This window comes from Uranotaenia lowii, chromosome 3 (genome assembly GCF_029784155.1).
Source record: "Uranotaenia lowii strain MFRU-FL chromosome 3, ASM2978415v1, whole genome shotgun sequence".
In the NCBI taxonomy this organism is placed as follows: domain Eukaryota; kingdom Metazoa; phylum Arthropoda; class Insecta; order Diptera; family Culicidae; genus Uranotaenia; species Uranotaenia lowii.
In genome coordinates this window covers 110664988-110680986 of record NC_073693.1, presented here as the reverse complement: position 1 = coordinate 110680986, position 15999 = coordinate 110664988, and the positions used below count along the sequence as shown (strand labels likewise).

The window sequence follows — 15999 nt, the reverse complement described above, 5'->3', positions numbered from 1 at the left end:
TTCAACAATGAGACAGAGTGCAGAGATTTGAAACGTGTCATGGAGGCATATGGTTTTCGCCAAATTGTTATGGAAGACACTCGCATTACGGCATCAAGCAATTCTAGAATAGATTTGGTTTTCACAAATGTGGAAAGAGCTGAAGCAACAACCATTCCTGATTTTCGTGTATCAGATCATGAGACAGTTAATATTGTTGCTGGATTTGGACTCGATGATGGCGGACCCGAAATCTATCATATGGTGAACGACTGGAGTGGATATAATAACATTGTATTTAGTCAACTTCTTGAGGCAGGTATTCAAACCTTAAGATGCGCAGACTTTAATGAGTTGGTAAGACGTATCGATCTTTTACTTAAAGATAGTGTTAATGCACTTGTTCGTAAAAAACTAGTACTAAATGGTACTGGGTCAGATACTAAATGGTATTCCCGAACCCTTAGTGAAATCAAAAAACGTAGAGATAATCTTTACAAACAATTTTTAAGAACGAAATGCGAAAGAAATTGGCAAAAATACAAAGCTGTCAGGAACGAATATTTACGTAAAATCAAAGAGGCAAAAAATAAATCGATTCAAGACGAGCTGGAGAGAAACAAATCCAATGGAAAACAATTATGGAAAACAATAAAACGATTGATGAAGTCTAATAGTACAATTGCTAATTCGGTCACATTTAACGGAGTGGAAATCACAGACGAAAAAGACATTGCAGAGAAGTTTAATGACTTCTTTATTGATAGCGTCATGGAAATTCATAACAGCATTCCGACAAGCTCAAATGGCTGCGTGAATCAGATTATGTACAATACTGGAATTTTTCACACATTCGAAACAATTAGTAGCCAAGATTTTGATGAAATAGTGAACGATATGAAACCTACAGCAGGTATCGACAATGTATCTCTAAGAGTTTTTAAGGATTCCTTACCGACATTAGCCAATCCTTTGAGATATGTTATAAACACTAGCTTGCAGTTAGGAATAATACCTAATACGTGGAAGTGTTCAACTATAGTTCCTATTGAAAAACAAAAAAATGCACGGGAGGCGACGTTATACCGACCCATAAACATGTTGGAAATTCAAGAAAAGGTACTAGAACTGGCAGTAAAAAAGCAATTCGTTCACTTTATTGAGTGTGAAAACATATTGATTGCTGAACAGTCTGGATTCAGAAAGCAGCATTCAACAGAATCCGCAGTGAACTTTATACTCCGGAATTGGAAGATAAACATCGAGAACGGGAACTACACAGTCTCTGTGTTTCTAGACTTCAAGAGAGCATTTGAGACAATTGATCGGCTACAACTCTTAGAAGTTTTGGTTAGAATTGGCATCAATGGTACGGTTCTAAATTGGTTCAAGAGTTATTTGGATAACAGAATGCAACGAACAAAATATGGTTCATCGTACTCACGATACAGGGAAAACAATTTGGGAGTTCCCCAAGGAAGCGTATTAGGCCCTTTGTTATTCATCCTATACATCAATGACATGAAAAGGTGTTTACATCACGGACATCCAAAACTTTTTGCAGATGATTCAGTCTCCTATTGGAGTGGAAAGGACATAGGACAAATGCAGATTTGAAAAATATTGCTGATTTTTTGAAACAAAGAAAATTGTGCCTGAATCTCGATAAAACCTGCTGGATGATTATTGGGAATCGCAAAATAGGAGTTAGTCCAAAGTTGCTCATTGATGGATGTGAGATCGAAAGAGTTCGTCAAGTCAAGTACCTAGGAATACAAGTTGATGAAAAATTGAACTTCATAGCCCACATAGACTACACAATCAAGAAAATTGCTGTGAAATATGGCGTACTTTGTAGAATAAACAGATATATGACTTTCTGGTCAAAAATAATCTACGTGAAATCTGTTATTATGCCGCACTTCGATTACTGTGCTACAATATTACTTCATGCATCAGAAACACAAACGAAACGGCTGCAGAGAATTCAAAATAAGATAATGCGAGTAGTGATACGATGCAACCGATACACCCCAAGTGCACTAATGCTCGATATTCTCCAATGGTTGTCAGTCAAACAGAGGATTGCATATAACAGTTTGATTTTTATTTTTAAAATGAAGAGCGGAATGTTACCATCCTATCTACTAGACGGTTTGCAGTATGGCAATGATGTACATAGCTACAATACAAGAAGAGCCCAAGATTTCAGACTTCCAAGTGCGAGAAAGGATATGACTAAACGATCAATTTTCTACAACGGACTGAAAATGTTTAACAGCTTACCACAGAGCATCAAAGATAGTGCAAACATAAATACTTTCAAGAAACAGGCGATACAACACGTTAGGCAGATATTTTGAAATAATGACAAATCCTAAAAAGGATCATATAAAAGTGATGAAGATCTGAGGATACATCAGATATAAAATTGTACGGTGATGGACATACGCGGGAGTTAGACGAACAAGTCGTACTGAAATTGAATAAACTAATGCAAACAAAATTATCCATAGGATAAACAGTCCCTCCCACTTCTAAAGATGCGTATGGGGTGGAGGAAGGACCCAAATGGGCCTAAGGGACCATCACAGAAAAAAAAACAGTTATACGCCTTTGTTCCAAATTCATGCAAATTTGGAACAGGATTTCAAAATATACGACAGACCGATTTAGTTCACGGTGAGAAAATTTTAGCCAACAATGATTTCTTTCACACATGTTTGGGTAACATTGGGTGTGATAACAGTTTCTTTTTGAGATATTATTTGAATTTTTTTTTCGCTTCAACCACCCTATATGTAACATAAATTGAGAATAGATGTTAATAAAAACCATATCAAGTATCAAGGAATATTTAAAGAAGGTAGTGCCAAGGCAGCCCTGCTCTAGTATTGGTACAGGCTGAGACGTCACAATCACGAAAAATCTGGTCATTTACTAGGAAACTTTTCTTTTTCGATGATAATTCGAAGAATCTGCTGTAAATTTTCCACTTTGAAAACATGCTATTGTAGAAGGATCTTGCTCTTCAAGATGGGTACAAAAAAAGTTGCATTTTCATATAATTTTACAATAAAATAGACCATCGAAATTCGAAAAAATGGTGGGTTTTCACCATTGAAATTTGCAAAATTTTAAAATTAGTTCAAAGTCTTCCATGAAAATGTTCAAGTCAGTGCAGTTTAAGCTCCTCATTACAATAAAGTGATCAAAACGCATTTTTTTAAACAAAACCACAATCTTTTATTGGCATTTTAGTAAACTGAGTTAACAATCATGAATTAGTTTTGATTGTTCTACATAAGAATTGTATATGGTAAACCAGTTGGATTAAAATCATGACAATCAGTTGAACATTCAATATCTACCAGCTAGACCTTTTTGAAGTTAATATTTTCTTCATTTTTGCACGTTTTAGCTTCAAGGCGACATTGCATTAATTAATAAATTAAAAAAAAAAAACATAATGCAATCTTCAAAGGACAAAAAAAACTCCATTACATAATGGAATAGAGGCCCTACAACAAAATAGAAATGAAATTGGAATTCGATTTCGTTCTAAAACATGTTTTTCTTTGAAATTCCTAGCATTCTCACATAAATTTTCGATACAATCGTTTTTGAGACGTCACAAAAAAAATCCAACATGGCTCTCGGCACTACCTTATTTAAATATTCCTTGATCAAGTATAAATAATAGATGTCACATTATTCTCGATTTAATATAATTGAATAAAAAGCTTTTCATTTGGGCTCGACGAATTAGTGAATCCAGTCAGCGTTCTAAAATTTGAAAAAAATAAACGAAAAAAAAATTTTAATACTTTTTCGATGAGGTAAAACAAATGTTTATTGTTTGTTCTATAATTTTTGTTTTATTTGAGATATTGGGAGATTTTTAGTTTCATATGGATTGCTCGGAGTTTTCGTCAATGTCAGCATATTTTTTGTATCCATACATAAATTTACAATTTAGTGAAACAAGTTTTTGTCAAACAAAAATGTCGACAAATCAAAGGAAAATTTCGTTTGACTTTGGAATAAACATTTCTCGTTTCCTTTATCAATGTCAGCAATAACTTGAAAAAAATGCTTTTTCATTTCATTTTAACAAAACCTTATTCCATTGATTCAAAGCAATTGATTGAATTAATTGAAGGAATTAATTGAATTGGTATGAATAAGGTTTAGCAATTGCTTCGGTAGCTTTTACTTAGCTCGAAATCAATCAAAGCAAAAGTCCAAAGCATTTGCTTAGTTTGGTATGAATAAACATTTGCTTAGCGTATGTGTACTAAAGTCTTAGAACATAGCTTTTGCTTCGAAAAATAGAGCTATCCAACCAGCAGAATCTGAAGTTTTCTAAAGTAAAATGAAAGAAGACGATCAAAAAATTGAAAAGTACGACTAAAGTAGCCTTGAAGTCGACGAAGCGAGCGGTGGGTGTAAGAACGACCGGATTTTTTTGTCAATGCGTGCTCGTATGTTGATGTTTAAAGAAAAATGAATACATATTCGAATATTGTCAAACAAAAAATGGCCTAACTTTATTATTTATCATAAGCTCTCCCACATGTATTCGGATCGGGATAATCCGATGTATAAAAAAATAGGCAATAGGCGCGCATTTTAATTTAGATTTTTTTTTAAATCTTAGGATTATAAAAAATTATATAAAAATGAGAGATCTGTATAATGTTTTAAATTATTACAACTTATTTCTTATTTTGAGCCAATTGGGACTTCTTCCACTATAGCCGGATTTTTTTTGTAAATTTGAAATATTTACTAATTGATTTGTTTATTGTCATCTTAGACGAATGATGTTATACAACGACAGGAATATGAAAAAAGTTGGGTTATCACTTCGACTTTTCTTTATACATGTTGAAAATACCTTTTTGAATTGTTTTGAAGTGAAATATTGCTAATTTGATAAGTTCATGACGTTATTAGAGAATTTTTCATTGGAAAAGTCTGCTACCGAGCATGCTTAGAAAATAAAGCAATTTCTATGAGATTTGTCGAGCAATTGCTTCAGATTTGAGCTTTATTCATATCAAACTAGCTTGTTCTAAAAGTAAAAGCTCCTGACTGAGAAAATAGCTGTCAAAAAAAAACTTTATTCATAACAACCGAAGCAATTGCTTTAAACGACTGCTCGACTGCTCGATTCAGTTTAGCAAAAGCAATTACTAAATTTTTTTCATACCACCCAATGTGACATCTATTATTAATACTTGATATGGTTTTTATTAACATCTATTCTCAATTTATATTACGTATAGGGTGGTTGAAGCGAAAAAAAAACATTCAAATAATATCCCCAAAAGAAATTATTATCACACCCAATGTTACCCAAACATGTGTGAAAGAAATCATTGTTGGCTAAAATTTTCTCACCGTTTCTAAATCGGTCTGTCGTATATTTTGAAATCCTGTTCCAAATTTGCATTAATTTGGAACAAAGGCGTATAACTGTTGGGAATTTTCAAATCGATAACTGTGCTAAAACAGCAATTAACGCCACCGGTGCCAGCCGAAATGTTTTAGCGTGGTCGAAAACCGTGTTTTGCATCTACCGTTGGGACAGCCCTTAGAGCACCTGCAACGGTTCAGGCGTAAATATTGGTTTTAAGTATACCAGTTTTAGCACAATTTGAAATTTTAGAATCGGCTAAAACACCCACTCCCCACCGGTGTAGGAGCAAATCTAAAACGGAAACACATTCATTGCAGACACTCAATAATTGAGAAGAAAAAACCCATTTTATTGGAAAAATTGCATACGTTTTGAGTTTCACGGTTGATTGTCTTTAAATTAATTCTACGAATATTCCTTTTGACAGAACAATGATTTCAACTATTCTACCAGGATTTCATTAATTTAAAAGTAAAAATGACTACACAACGAGGAAAAAAGGTCAATTGAAACAATTCTTCAATTAATTCAATCAAATTGCTTAAAATCAATGGAATGAGGTTTTATTAAAATGGAATGAAAAAGCTTTTTTTTTTCAAGTTATTGCTGACATTGATAAAGGTAACGAGAAATGTTTATCCCAAAGTCAAAGGAAATTTTCCTTTGATTTCTCGACAATTTTGTTTGACAAAAACTTGTTTCACTATTTGTAAATTTATGTATGGATACAGCAAAATATGTTGATATTGACGAAAACTCCGAGCAATCCATACGAAACTAAAAATCTCTCAATATCTCAAATAAAACAAAAATTATAGAACAAACAATAAACATTTATTTTACCTCATCGAAAAAGTAATAAATTTTCTTTTCGTTTATTTTTTTTTCAAATTTTAGAACGCTGACTGGCCCAAGTAACCATAAGCACTAAAAACTTGCACCAATTCTGCTCTAACGTCAGCTATAGAGCTTGATTCTGTGCATCATATTACCCTGTGAGCCAGGTTTGGCGAAATTAACTGCGGCTTTAGTGCAGAAACTGGTATAACCCTATAAAAGCACTGTGCTATGCTAAGTTGATGCTATAGCGTTGGCGGGCAAAATGCTGGGAAAATGCAAATGGCGTTCAAATGAGGTACAACCATGCCGGGTAAAAAAAAAATCGATTTTTGTTTGGCTCCATTTTTCTGCTATGATAATGAATTTGGCTTATTTTGATATTCGCTGATGCATATTAAGGGGATCTCTTGGGTTGAATTTTCTAGATGATTTTTTCTTATTTTTCGGGTGAAGGTGACCTGGAATCGAACTCATGACATTCATGGATCGTACATTTTTCAGTAACTCTGCTTGTGAACCTATCAGGTCCCCGTAAAATCTTTGAAAAAAGGCCTATTTGAATCAAATTTTTGGCAACCGGTGCCCATAATTTGCATTAATTCAGCATAAATCAATGGTAATGTGCTTTGGCCTAATGCCACTATAGTACTTACACAGTGCTAAAAAGCATTAAAGCAAGCTTAAGTAATGCAAATTTAATGCTTAGAAAATATAGCATTTGTCACTCTGATTTAGAGCTATGTTGCAATTCAAACGCATTGTGCAAAGCTGATAAAATGCTGGTTGCATTTTAAAAGAGTGGCATAACTCTGAAATGATGCAGCATATGCACTCGAAGGGCTGTTGTAATGCAAAATTGCACTTGATTTGCCGATATAGTGTCATTTAGCACTTGAATGCTGGTGCAAAGCTATAAAAAGGCAAAGCTTTAGTGCTTATGGTTACTTGGGGGATTCACTAAATAATTCGTCGAGCCCAAATGAAAAGCTTTTTATTTAATGATATTAAATCGAGAATAATGTGACATCTATTATTTATTAACATCTTTTCTCAATTTTTGATACGTATAGAGTGGTTGAAGCAAAAAAAAACCTTCAAATAATATCTCAAAAAGTAATTATTATCATACCCAATGTTACCCAAACATGTGTGAAAGAAATCATTATTGGCTAAAATTTTCTCACCGTGAACTAAATCGGTCTGTCGTACACACAAAAAAAAAGCATAGTAAAAATACTAAATCCGTGGTTTAAACGAACAACAGGCGACCATATTTTTGAGTCAAATATGTTTTGTTGTTTATAATACCTTACGCATAGGTATTTTACCATGTGCCCAATTTTGCTGCGCATAGTAAATTCGACTGCGTTTTAGTAAAATTGTCAATGAAATGATGCATTGTTTTACTTCGTCCCTAGTAAAATTAATATGTTTCATGATGAAACTAGTATGTGTTATGATAAAGATTAGGAGGAGCGAGGAGCTTGATTTAAATAGTAAAATTACTATGTATGTTTGTTTGTTTATTTGCATGCATGCATTATGACATTATTTGAAACATGAAAATTCACACTTCCGACACACGTCGGTCAATGTTAGTGTGTTCTTCCGATGCTCTGGAATGATTTTCAATGTTATGTAACTATAAAGCAGCTCAAAATTAGTTTTTTTTACAAACGGGTTTGATGATTGATGATCCTGAATTAGTGTAAACAACAAGAATGTTTACCATAGTAAAATTATCATACGCACTTATGTTTTTGAGTCAAATACGTTTTGTTCTCAAAAGTATGATGTGCGTAGTATTTTGTTGATATGAATTGGTGCCACAATGTCAAAATTACTATGCGGACGGTAGTTGTGATAGAAATTATGATGAAATTATCATGACCATAGTATTTTCGACAAAAAACATTGAGAGTTATCGAAAATTACCAGGTGCAAAGTAATTTCAATATTGTTTCATGCGCACTTTCACAAAAACGATAAACTTTTCGTGGTTTAAAATACTATAGCGCTGAAATGGTAAAATTATCATGACAGCGTCTTTGGGATGACCACTCAATTTTTTTCCGTGTATATTTTGAAATCCTGTTCCAAATTTGCATGAATTTGGAACAAAGGCGTATAACTGTTGGGAATTTTGAAATCGATAACTGTGTTAAAACAGAAATTTACGCCACCGGTGCCAGCCGAAATGTTTTAGCGTGGTCGAAAACCGTGTTTTGCATCTACCGTTGGGACAGCCCTTATACGGCTTTGTTCCAAATTCATGCAAATTTGGAACAGGATTTCAAAATATACGACAGACCGATTTAGTTCACGGTGAGAAAATTTTAGCCAACAATGATTTCTTTCACACATGTTTGGGTAACATTGGGTGTGATAATAATTTCTTTTTGAGATATTATTTGAATGTTTTTTTTCGCTTCAACCACCCTATATGTAACATAAATTGAGAATAGATGTTAATAAAAACCATATCAAGTATAAATAATAGATGTCAAATTATTCTCGATTTTATAAATAAATAAGAAGCTTTTCATTAGGGCTCGACGAATTTGTTAATCCAGCCAGCGTTCTAAAATTTAAAAAAAAAATGAAAAGGAAATTTTAATACTTTTTCGATAAGGTAAAATAAATGTTTATTGTTTGTTCTATAATTTTTGTATTATTTAAGATATTGAGAGATTTTTACTGCCCCTACTCGCATAACAGTCCCATATGAATTTTCGTCAATTTTTATCTAACCTGACAGTTCGTCATTTTGAACATAGGGCTTCAATATAAAACAATAAAAAAAAAATTTGGTTCTAGAAATTTCGAAAAAAAATATCAACTTGTGACTGTCCCATAGGGAATATACCCGCATAACAGTCCCATATGTGAAATACCACGAATTTGGTTACTTTTCAATGCTTCTTTCGGCGAAATAGTCTTTGATTTATTGCTTTGAATCATTTAAAAAAGATTTCACTCACTCGATGTCGAATTATCCACCCTAGTTTTCGAAGCCAGGTCAGTTAGAAGGAAGAAATGTCTTCCTAAGCGAAAAATTATCAGATGTAATCAAAAATCGTAAAAAGATTCAACTTACAATGCGGAATTCACGATATTTTTCCAAAAGTATGTTTCTTTTAATGAAAATTGTATTGAAAGGTTCAAAAATGATCAAATTTAAGTCTTAGGAAGAAGTTTGGTGACAAAAACATATTCTGTATGGGACTGTTATGCGAGTAGATTTAAAAAAGGTTTGAAATATGCTCGCATAACAGTCCCATAACGAAAAAAATGGTGCTCCCGACCTTACCAATGACCCAATTTTGAAAATTTCAGGTGTTACGATTTATTATGACAACCTAGAACACATTTCATCTAATGTTTTTCGTTTATACTGTCGTTTATGCTGAAAGTTGTGGTCACAATTTCAAAATATATTCCAAAACAGAAAAAGCTGATTTTCTCGCTTGCTTGTTTTTGCATATGGGACTGTTATGAAAGTAGGGGCAGTTTAGTTTCGTATGGATTGCTCGGAGTTTTCGTCAATATCAGCATATTTTTCTGTATCCATCCATAAATTTGCAAATAGTGAAACAAGTTTTTGTCAAACAAAAATGTCGACAAATCAAAGGAAAATTTCCTTTGACTTTGGGATAAACATTTCTCGTTTCCTTATCAATGCCAGCAATAACTTTGAAAAAAAAAATTGCTTTTTCATTTCATTTTAATAAAATTTTATTTCATTGATTCAAAGAAATTTGATTGAATAAATTGAAGAATTGTTTCAATTGACCTTTTTTCCTCGTTGTGTAGTCATTTTTGCTTTTAAATTAATGAAATCCTGGTAGAATAGTTTAAATCATTGTTCTATCAAAAAGAATATTCGTAGAATTAATTTAAAGACAATTAACCGTGAAACTCTAAACTTATGCAATTTTTCTAATAAAATGGGTTTTTCCTTCTCAATTATTGAGTTTCTGCAATCAAAGTGTTTCCGTTTTAAATTTGCTCCTACACCGGTGGGGAGTGGGTGTTTTAGCCGATTCTAAAATTTCAAATTTTGCTAAAACTGGTATACTTAAAACCAATATTTACGCCTGAACCGTTGCAGGTGCTCTAACGGGCTGAAACGCGAAAAACTAGATGAAAACGTTAAAAAATGCGTTTTAAAAATTTTTGCCAAAAGCTGAAAACCAGCCACTGTGGAGGCATAATGAGAATCCCCCCTGAGGCAGTATGAGCACCATTAATCAGAGCAAGATGTGCGTTTTTGTCGGGGAGTCTAGCAGCGAATTCAATTCGATGAAGTCAGGTGGGTCGTAGATTCATCAAACAAAGCAATAACAAAATAATCTAGGTCTGTTTGCAGAATACAAACAATTCACGCACGCTCATACATTAAGTGCTTTGTTCGGAGGATGATGCTACTAGCCGTATAATGTAACAATAAAAAAAATCGATCATGAAATGTAAATGGAAAAAAATCACCTCGAACAGAAATCTAACTCTAGTCTTTTGATTACCTCTCCGACATCTTACCAATAGGCTAAATCGTCGGATGAAAACTAGTCAAGGTGTGGCGCTATAAATCAATTTTAATTCGCTGCTAGATTCTACGGCAGAAAATGCTCATTATGCCTCGATAATATGGTGCTCTATATGCCCCTAGTCAACAAATTTAAGTAAAAACGTGTTTTAAAATTGATAAAAGTGAAAAATCAAAAATTTTATGATGGTAAAAATTGAGAAACAATGTGTACATCATGTTGCAGTGCGTACATTATAGATCAAGGTTATTTTAAGATCATAAGAGCTTATTTCGTGATGCTCAAAAATTATAATATTATCGTTACTTGAGAACATAGCCCTTTTTTTCAAATATCTCTGTAAAGATGATAAGGATATTCCTGTTTTTGTGAAAAATTAATGCTATAGGAAGTACGAAACAAATCCTCATGAAAATTTATTTAACCCTCCAAAGCCGTTCGGGTCAATATGACCCGAAGCGCACATTTCAAACATCTTTATCATCATTCCAATATACTGATGAACTGGTAGTTTTGACAGACCAGGTCTATGAAAATAATAATCAAATTAACGCCAAAAAACTAAAATTTAAGTTTTTAAAATCGGTTCATTGAGAAATGAAATACAGCTAAGCAAAGCAAAAACTGGATGTCGTTTTTTTAAGTAAGACTTTTTTCTACCTGAAGATCTGTCATAGCGGTAAAAACTTTCATTGGACCCCAACATATTTATACATTGTCGGATAGATGGATTCTTGACAATTTCAAACATCAATGAAATAATTAAATGCAGAAAAGCTGTCACAAGTTATGAGTATTTTAAAAATAAAATTGATTTTTCGGACTTTTAACTTTCTGAACCAGTTTCTGAAATCCTGGTAATACATATCGACTTTATTTTGAAATGTTGAGTAATTAGAATAAATTACCTACACAATGAATATAATATCATCAAAATCGGTTAACATTTACAGCCAGGAGAACGAAATCAAATTACAACGCATATTTCCTCGAAACGGATATTTAGCGAACGGCTTTGGAAGCTTAAGAAAATACGTACTTTCGTAGAAAAGTGAAGTGCTCATTATGCCCTCATCTCCCCTAAGTGAGCTAACCATTTGGGAATGCACAGACAAATTGACATGCATTCGTATCTTCCAAACGGGAAAAGACACTACAAAATGAATGCATTTATCTGGATAGCTATCCATTAAAGGTCGTGTAAGAAATCAGCATAACTGAAAATGCTATAATTAAAAGATAAAATGATACATAAGAATTAGCCAGAGGATTACTGGTTTAACTGAAATATATCTCCAAATCAAATCCCATGGAGCCACACGGAGCTTTTAATTCTATTCGTGCATCTCTATCCGGTAGAAAACTACTATGTAATGACACATCCGCTAAGCAATAGTTTCCAAAGGTGATGACACGATTAATTTAAAAGCTTGAAAATTGCATTCTACTACAACAACAATGCTTTGGCACAGTGAGGAAAGATTAGCTGGCTTGCGTGTGTTTATGCCTCAGGTGTCGAATTACGGTATATTCTCTGGCGGTATATTAAATATTGTACTTTGAAGGATGTATCATTCACAAATTTCATTGGATATCGCAAAGCAAACTATAAAGTTCAAAGATATTACCTGAATAAAACTCAGTTAATTTTCAACAAGTTGGCTCAATATTCCTAGAAAACGAAAACCTGAATTAGGAGACTTAATGTTTTCCCTGAACTCATCAGTTTCTAGGTTTTTACTCACTGTGCGTACCAAGTAGTAACTAGTATTATTAATTCAACTCGTGCCAGGTCATTTCCCCTTTGCAGTGGCTGGCGGTACAAATTCATCCGCCACAAATAGTAAACAGTCAACGGTCCAAAGGGCTACAATTATCCGCGCTAATTACGTATGGGCGTTTCACCACTTTCAGTTCAGTTCAGGCTGCCGTTTTTTTTTAATTTTTACTCTCATCATTACTGCTGAGGTTGAATCACTTCTTGCTGCCTCGAAGATATATTGTTTGTCGAGAACCGATGGAGACACATTTTTGCGAAAAAAAAATATGAGGATTACGAAGGCAAGGTCGTGGATTTGTTTCATTATCTTTGCTTGCACAGATAAGCTAGCATAACTTAGTTTTTTTTTTATCAATTAACCGACGCGTTGGTGAGACTGGTGAACTTTAGACAAATGTCTATTATTTCAATCGTTAATATTCCTATAGTTTGTAACCTTATCAAAACTATTGACATATTTAGCTGGAACACTCACCTTAAAGGTAATAGGTTTGCTGTCGATGTTTTCGATATCAACATTTCCAACCAACTCGGTGCCCGACTTGGTAAATACGATCGTGTTCTGGGGTGTTATCCGTAGCATTTCGCCTGAAATTACAGAAATTGATTGTATAAGTGACAAGTGGTGAATACCAACTTACTCAGAAGCTTACAAACTAAGCAAAATGTATCTCTGAACTTTTAAAAAGGTAACGTTTGTGCAACGAAATAACTATTATTCCGTTGCATAAACAATTTCTGTTTGTTTCTGCATAGAGCTAGTTTCAGGGACCTACTCACAACACACATTGTAGCCGTGGACTCGTGGGATCAAACATGAAATAATAAAACAAAATCGCGGAAGGTTAAGTTGGAGGCGGAGAAGAACGGGCTAAGGCGCTGCCCGGTAAAGCAACCCGCCGAGCCAGTGAGGACGCCGGTAGAAGCTGGACTGAGGGAAGACCCCATCGTCGAAGTTCAGTAGGCAGTCGAAGAACTCCTAAGCTCCCCGGAACTTCTGGACCCTGAGGCTACTGCTGAATTAGCGGTGGCAATGGCGGGCATTCAGGACCTAGTGGAATGCGTTAGGAAGAAGTCTAACATCCACAAGGAGATCCGAGAGAAACTCGCCAACGTGATGACACTTTTCGTCACGGCGAACCGCGCTTGGGTGAGCCTCCTGACGGCACCGGAGTGCCGAAGGAAGATACGTGAAGAGGACGTGGTGACCTCTCTGCGGGCGGGAACTATTCGACCGAAGAAGGTGAGCGTCTTCATACAAACCGACGGCGAAGCGGAATTTGCCGGAAACGGCAAAAGGAAAAGAGGGTCTCCAGGGGAGGCTAGACCAGGAGCCCCGAACAAAAGAGCCCGGGTTGCTAAGATCCGGCAGAATCCGGGCGAAAAATAGAACAAGGAGGAAGGCCATGTTACCAAAGCGCCAACTAGGTGGCAGACAGTTGAGCGAAAAGGCCACAAAAGCCAACCCCAAGTCCAAACCCAAACTCAACAGGGTCAGGGAAAAAAGGAGATGCTAGTGGTAAAGACACCAGAACGAGCCTACGCCGATGTCCTTCGCCAAATGAGGACGAGCGATAGGCTGGTGGGCCTAGGGGGGACGTGAGGAGAATCCGTCGGAAACGCTCCGGCGAGATGATCCTTGAACTCAGACGAGACTCAACCACCAAGAGTGCAGAGTATTGCGTGCTTAAGCAAGAGATACTCGGGGAGACGGCGGAAATCTGTGCCCTGAGCATCACGGTTAAAGTCATGATAAAAAATCTTGACGAGATAGCCACGGAAAGCGAGGTCAAGAACGCGTTGAAGGACCTGTGCAAGATCGAGACGGGTCAGATCTCGATCAGGATGCGGTAAGGTCCTCCCAAATCCGGAACACAGGTGGCGTTCGCGAAACTTCCGGTTGCGGCAGCAAACGCAGCAGTGTTTGCGGCTAAAGATCGGGTCGGGGGACTGATAGACCAGTCAGATAGCTATCTTCCAGCAACAGAAAAGGTGTTTCCGCTGTGTTGAGTCACAAATCGTTTGCCTGCAACGGTACCGATAGAAGTAGTTTGGGCCGGCGGTGCGGTAAAGCCAGCGATCAGGCGGCCAGCTGTACCAAAGAGGATACTGTCAGTACTGTGGTGGAAAACAGAGGGCTCAACACACCAGCAATAATTCGGTAACCGAACAAAGCTGGCTGCGATATGGGTTACAGGAAGATACCTTATACAAAAGGCAGTGACGGAATGAGAGGAAGCCCAAGTCAACGGGATCTTTGTCTGTAGCTGCTACGCCCCCTCCCCCCCCCCCCTTCCCCAGGTGGTCCCTGGAAAAGTTCGGCGCTATTATGGACAAAATCTTTGAAGGCTCACAGGTATAAGTCGTCTTACAAACCCAAGGGGACAACTTCTACTGAAATCCCTAGCAAGGCTGAACGTAGACCTGGGGAATGTAGGCGATACAAGGACCTACCACAGTAATGGGAGCGAATTCATCATAGAGGTCACTTTCTGCAGTTCGGGCTGAACGAGTGACTAGAGGGTGAGCGAATCGTTCACCGATAGCGACCACTTTGCGGTCCGTTACAGTCCGCTCTCATCCACACACAGTCGCAACAGTATGTGGATGAGAGGATCTTCCCAGATGTGTGGAAGCGGCAGCGATTGGTGTTCCTGCCGAAACCGGGAAAGCCACCAGGTGACTCATCAGCCTATCGCCCGATATGTCTCCTCGTTACGGCTGGTAAGGTGCTGGAGAAAGTGGTCTAGAACAGGATACAGCTCTACACCGAGGGCTTGACCGGTCTTTCCGATAAAAAGTTTGGTTTTCAAAAAGGCCGCAGCACGGTGGATGCCATTCGACTAGTCATCGAAGGAACGCCTTCAACACCATCAGTTGGGCAGTGATTGCGTCGTCGCTCATTCGTATGAGGATTCCGGCATGTATCTGTAGGATGGTGGAGTGTTACTTCCGTAACCGCCAACTACAGTATATGATCATCGGGGGATTTGTGAGTGTCACCAGTGTCGCCAGTGAGTGTCTCGGGAGGGGTTCCACAAGGATCGATATTTGGCCCGGTATTGTGGAACATCGTCTACGATTAACTGCTGAGACGCGCCCTTACGACGGAAGCTGCGGGAACAAGACTTGACCTTCTTCGTAGTCGAGCTCGTGGGGAGAAGAGTATTCACGCCGCGGAATACTCTCGGATAGAGTGACTTCCAGTCATCGGCGGGTGAGTCACTCGAGTCGGTGTAGGATGATGTCTTCGCCGGGAATCATCCGAGTAGTTTAGTAAAGCACCGGGCGTGTGCTGTGACAGGTGCATATCCAGGAAAAGCTGCTTTCGATCGGCACACGGACGGGCAAAGAGGAGACGGCTTCGAGCCAAACCCAGCGAAGCCAAGAGGAGAGTATCGTAGCGCTAATGTAATTACACCACTAGA

The 15999-nt window shown here is 36.7% G+C and overlaps 1 protein-coding gene across 1 annotated transcript in view; it reads right to left on the bottom strand.

The window, feature by feature from the left end:
• Positions 1–15999, bottom strand: part of LOC129752518 (uncharacterized) — an 87432-nt gene that overhangs the window by 4723 nt on the left and 66710 nt on the right. Inside the window, exon 7 of the mRNA XM_055748290.1 lies at positions 13047–13159. Coding sequence (XP_055604265.1) covers positions 13047–13159 — 113 coding nt within the window. The remainder of the gene's footprint in view (positions 1–13046; positions 13160–15999) is intronic.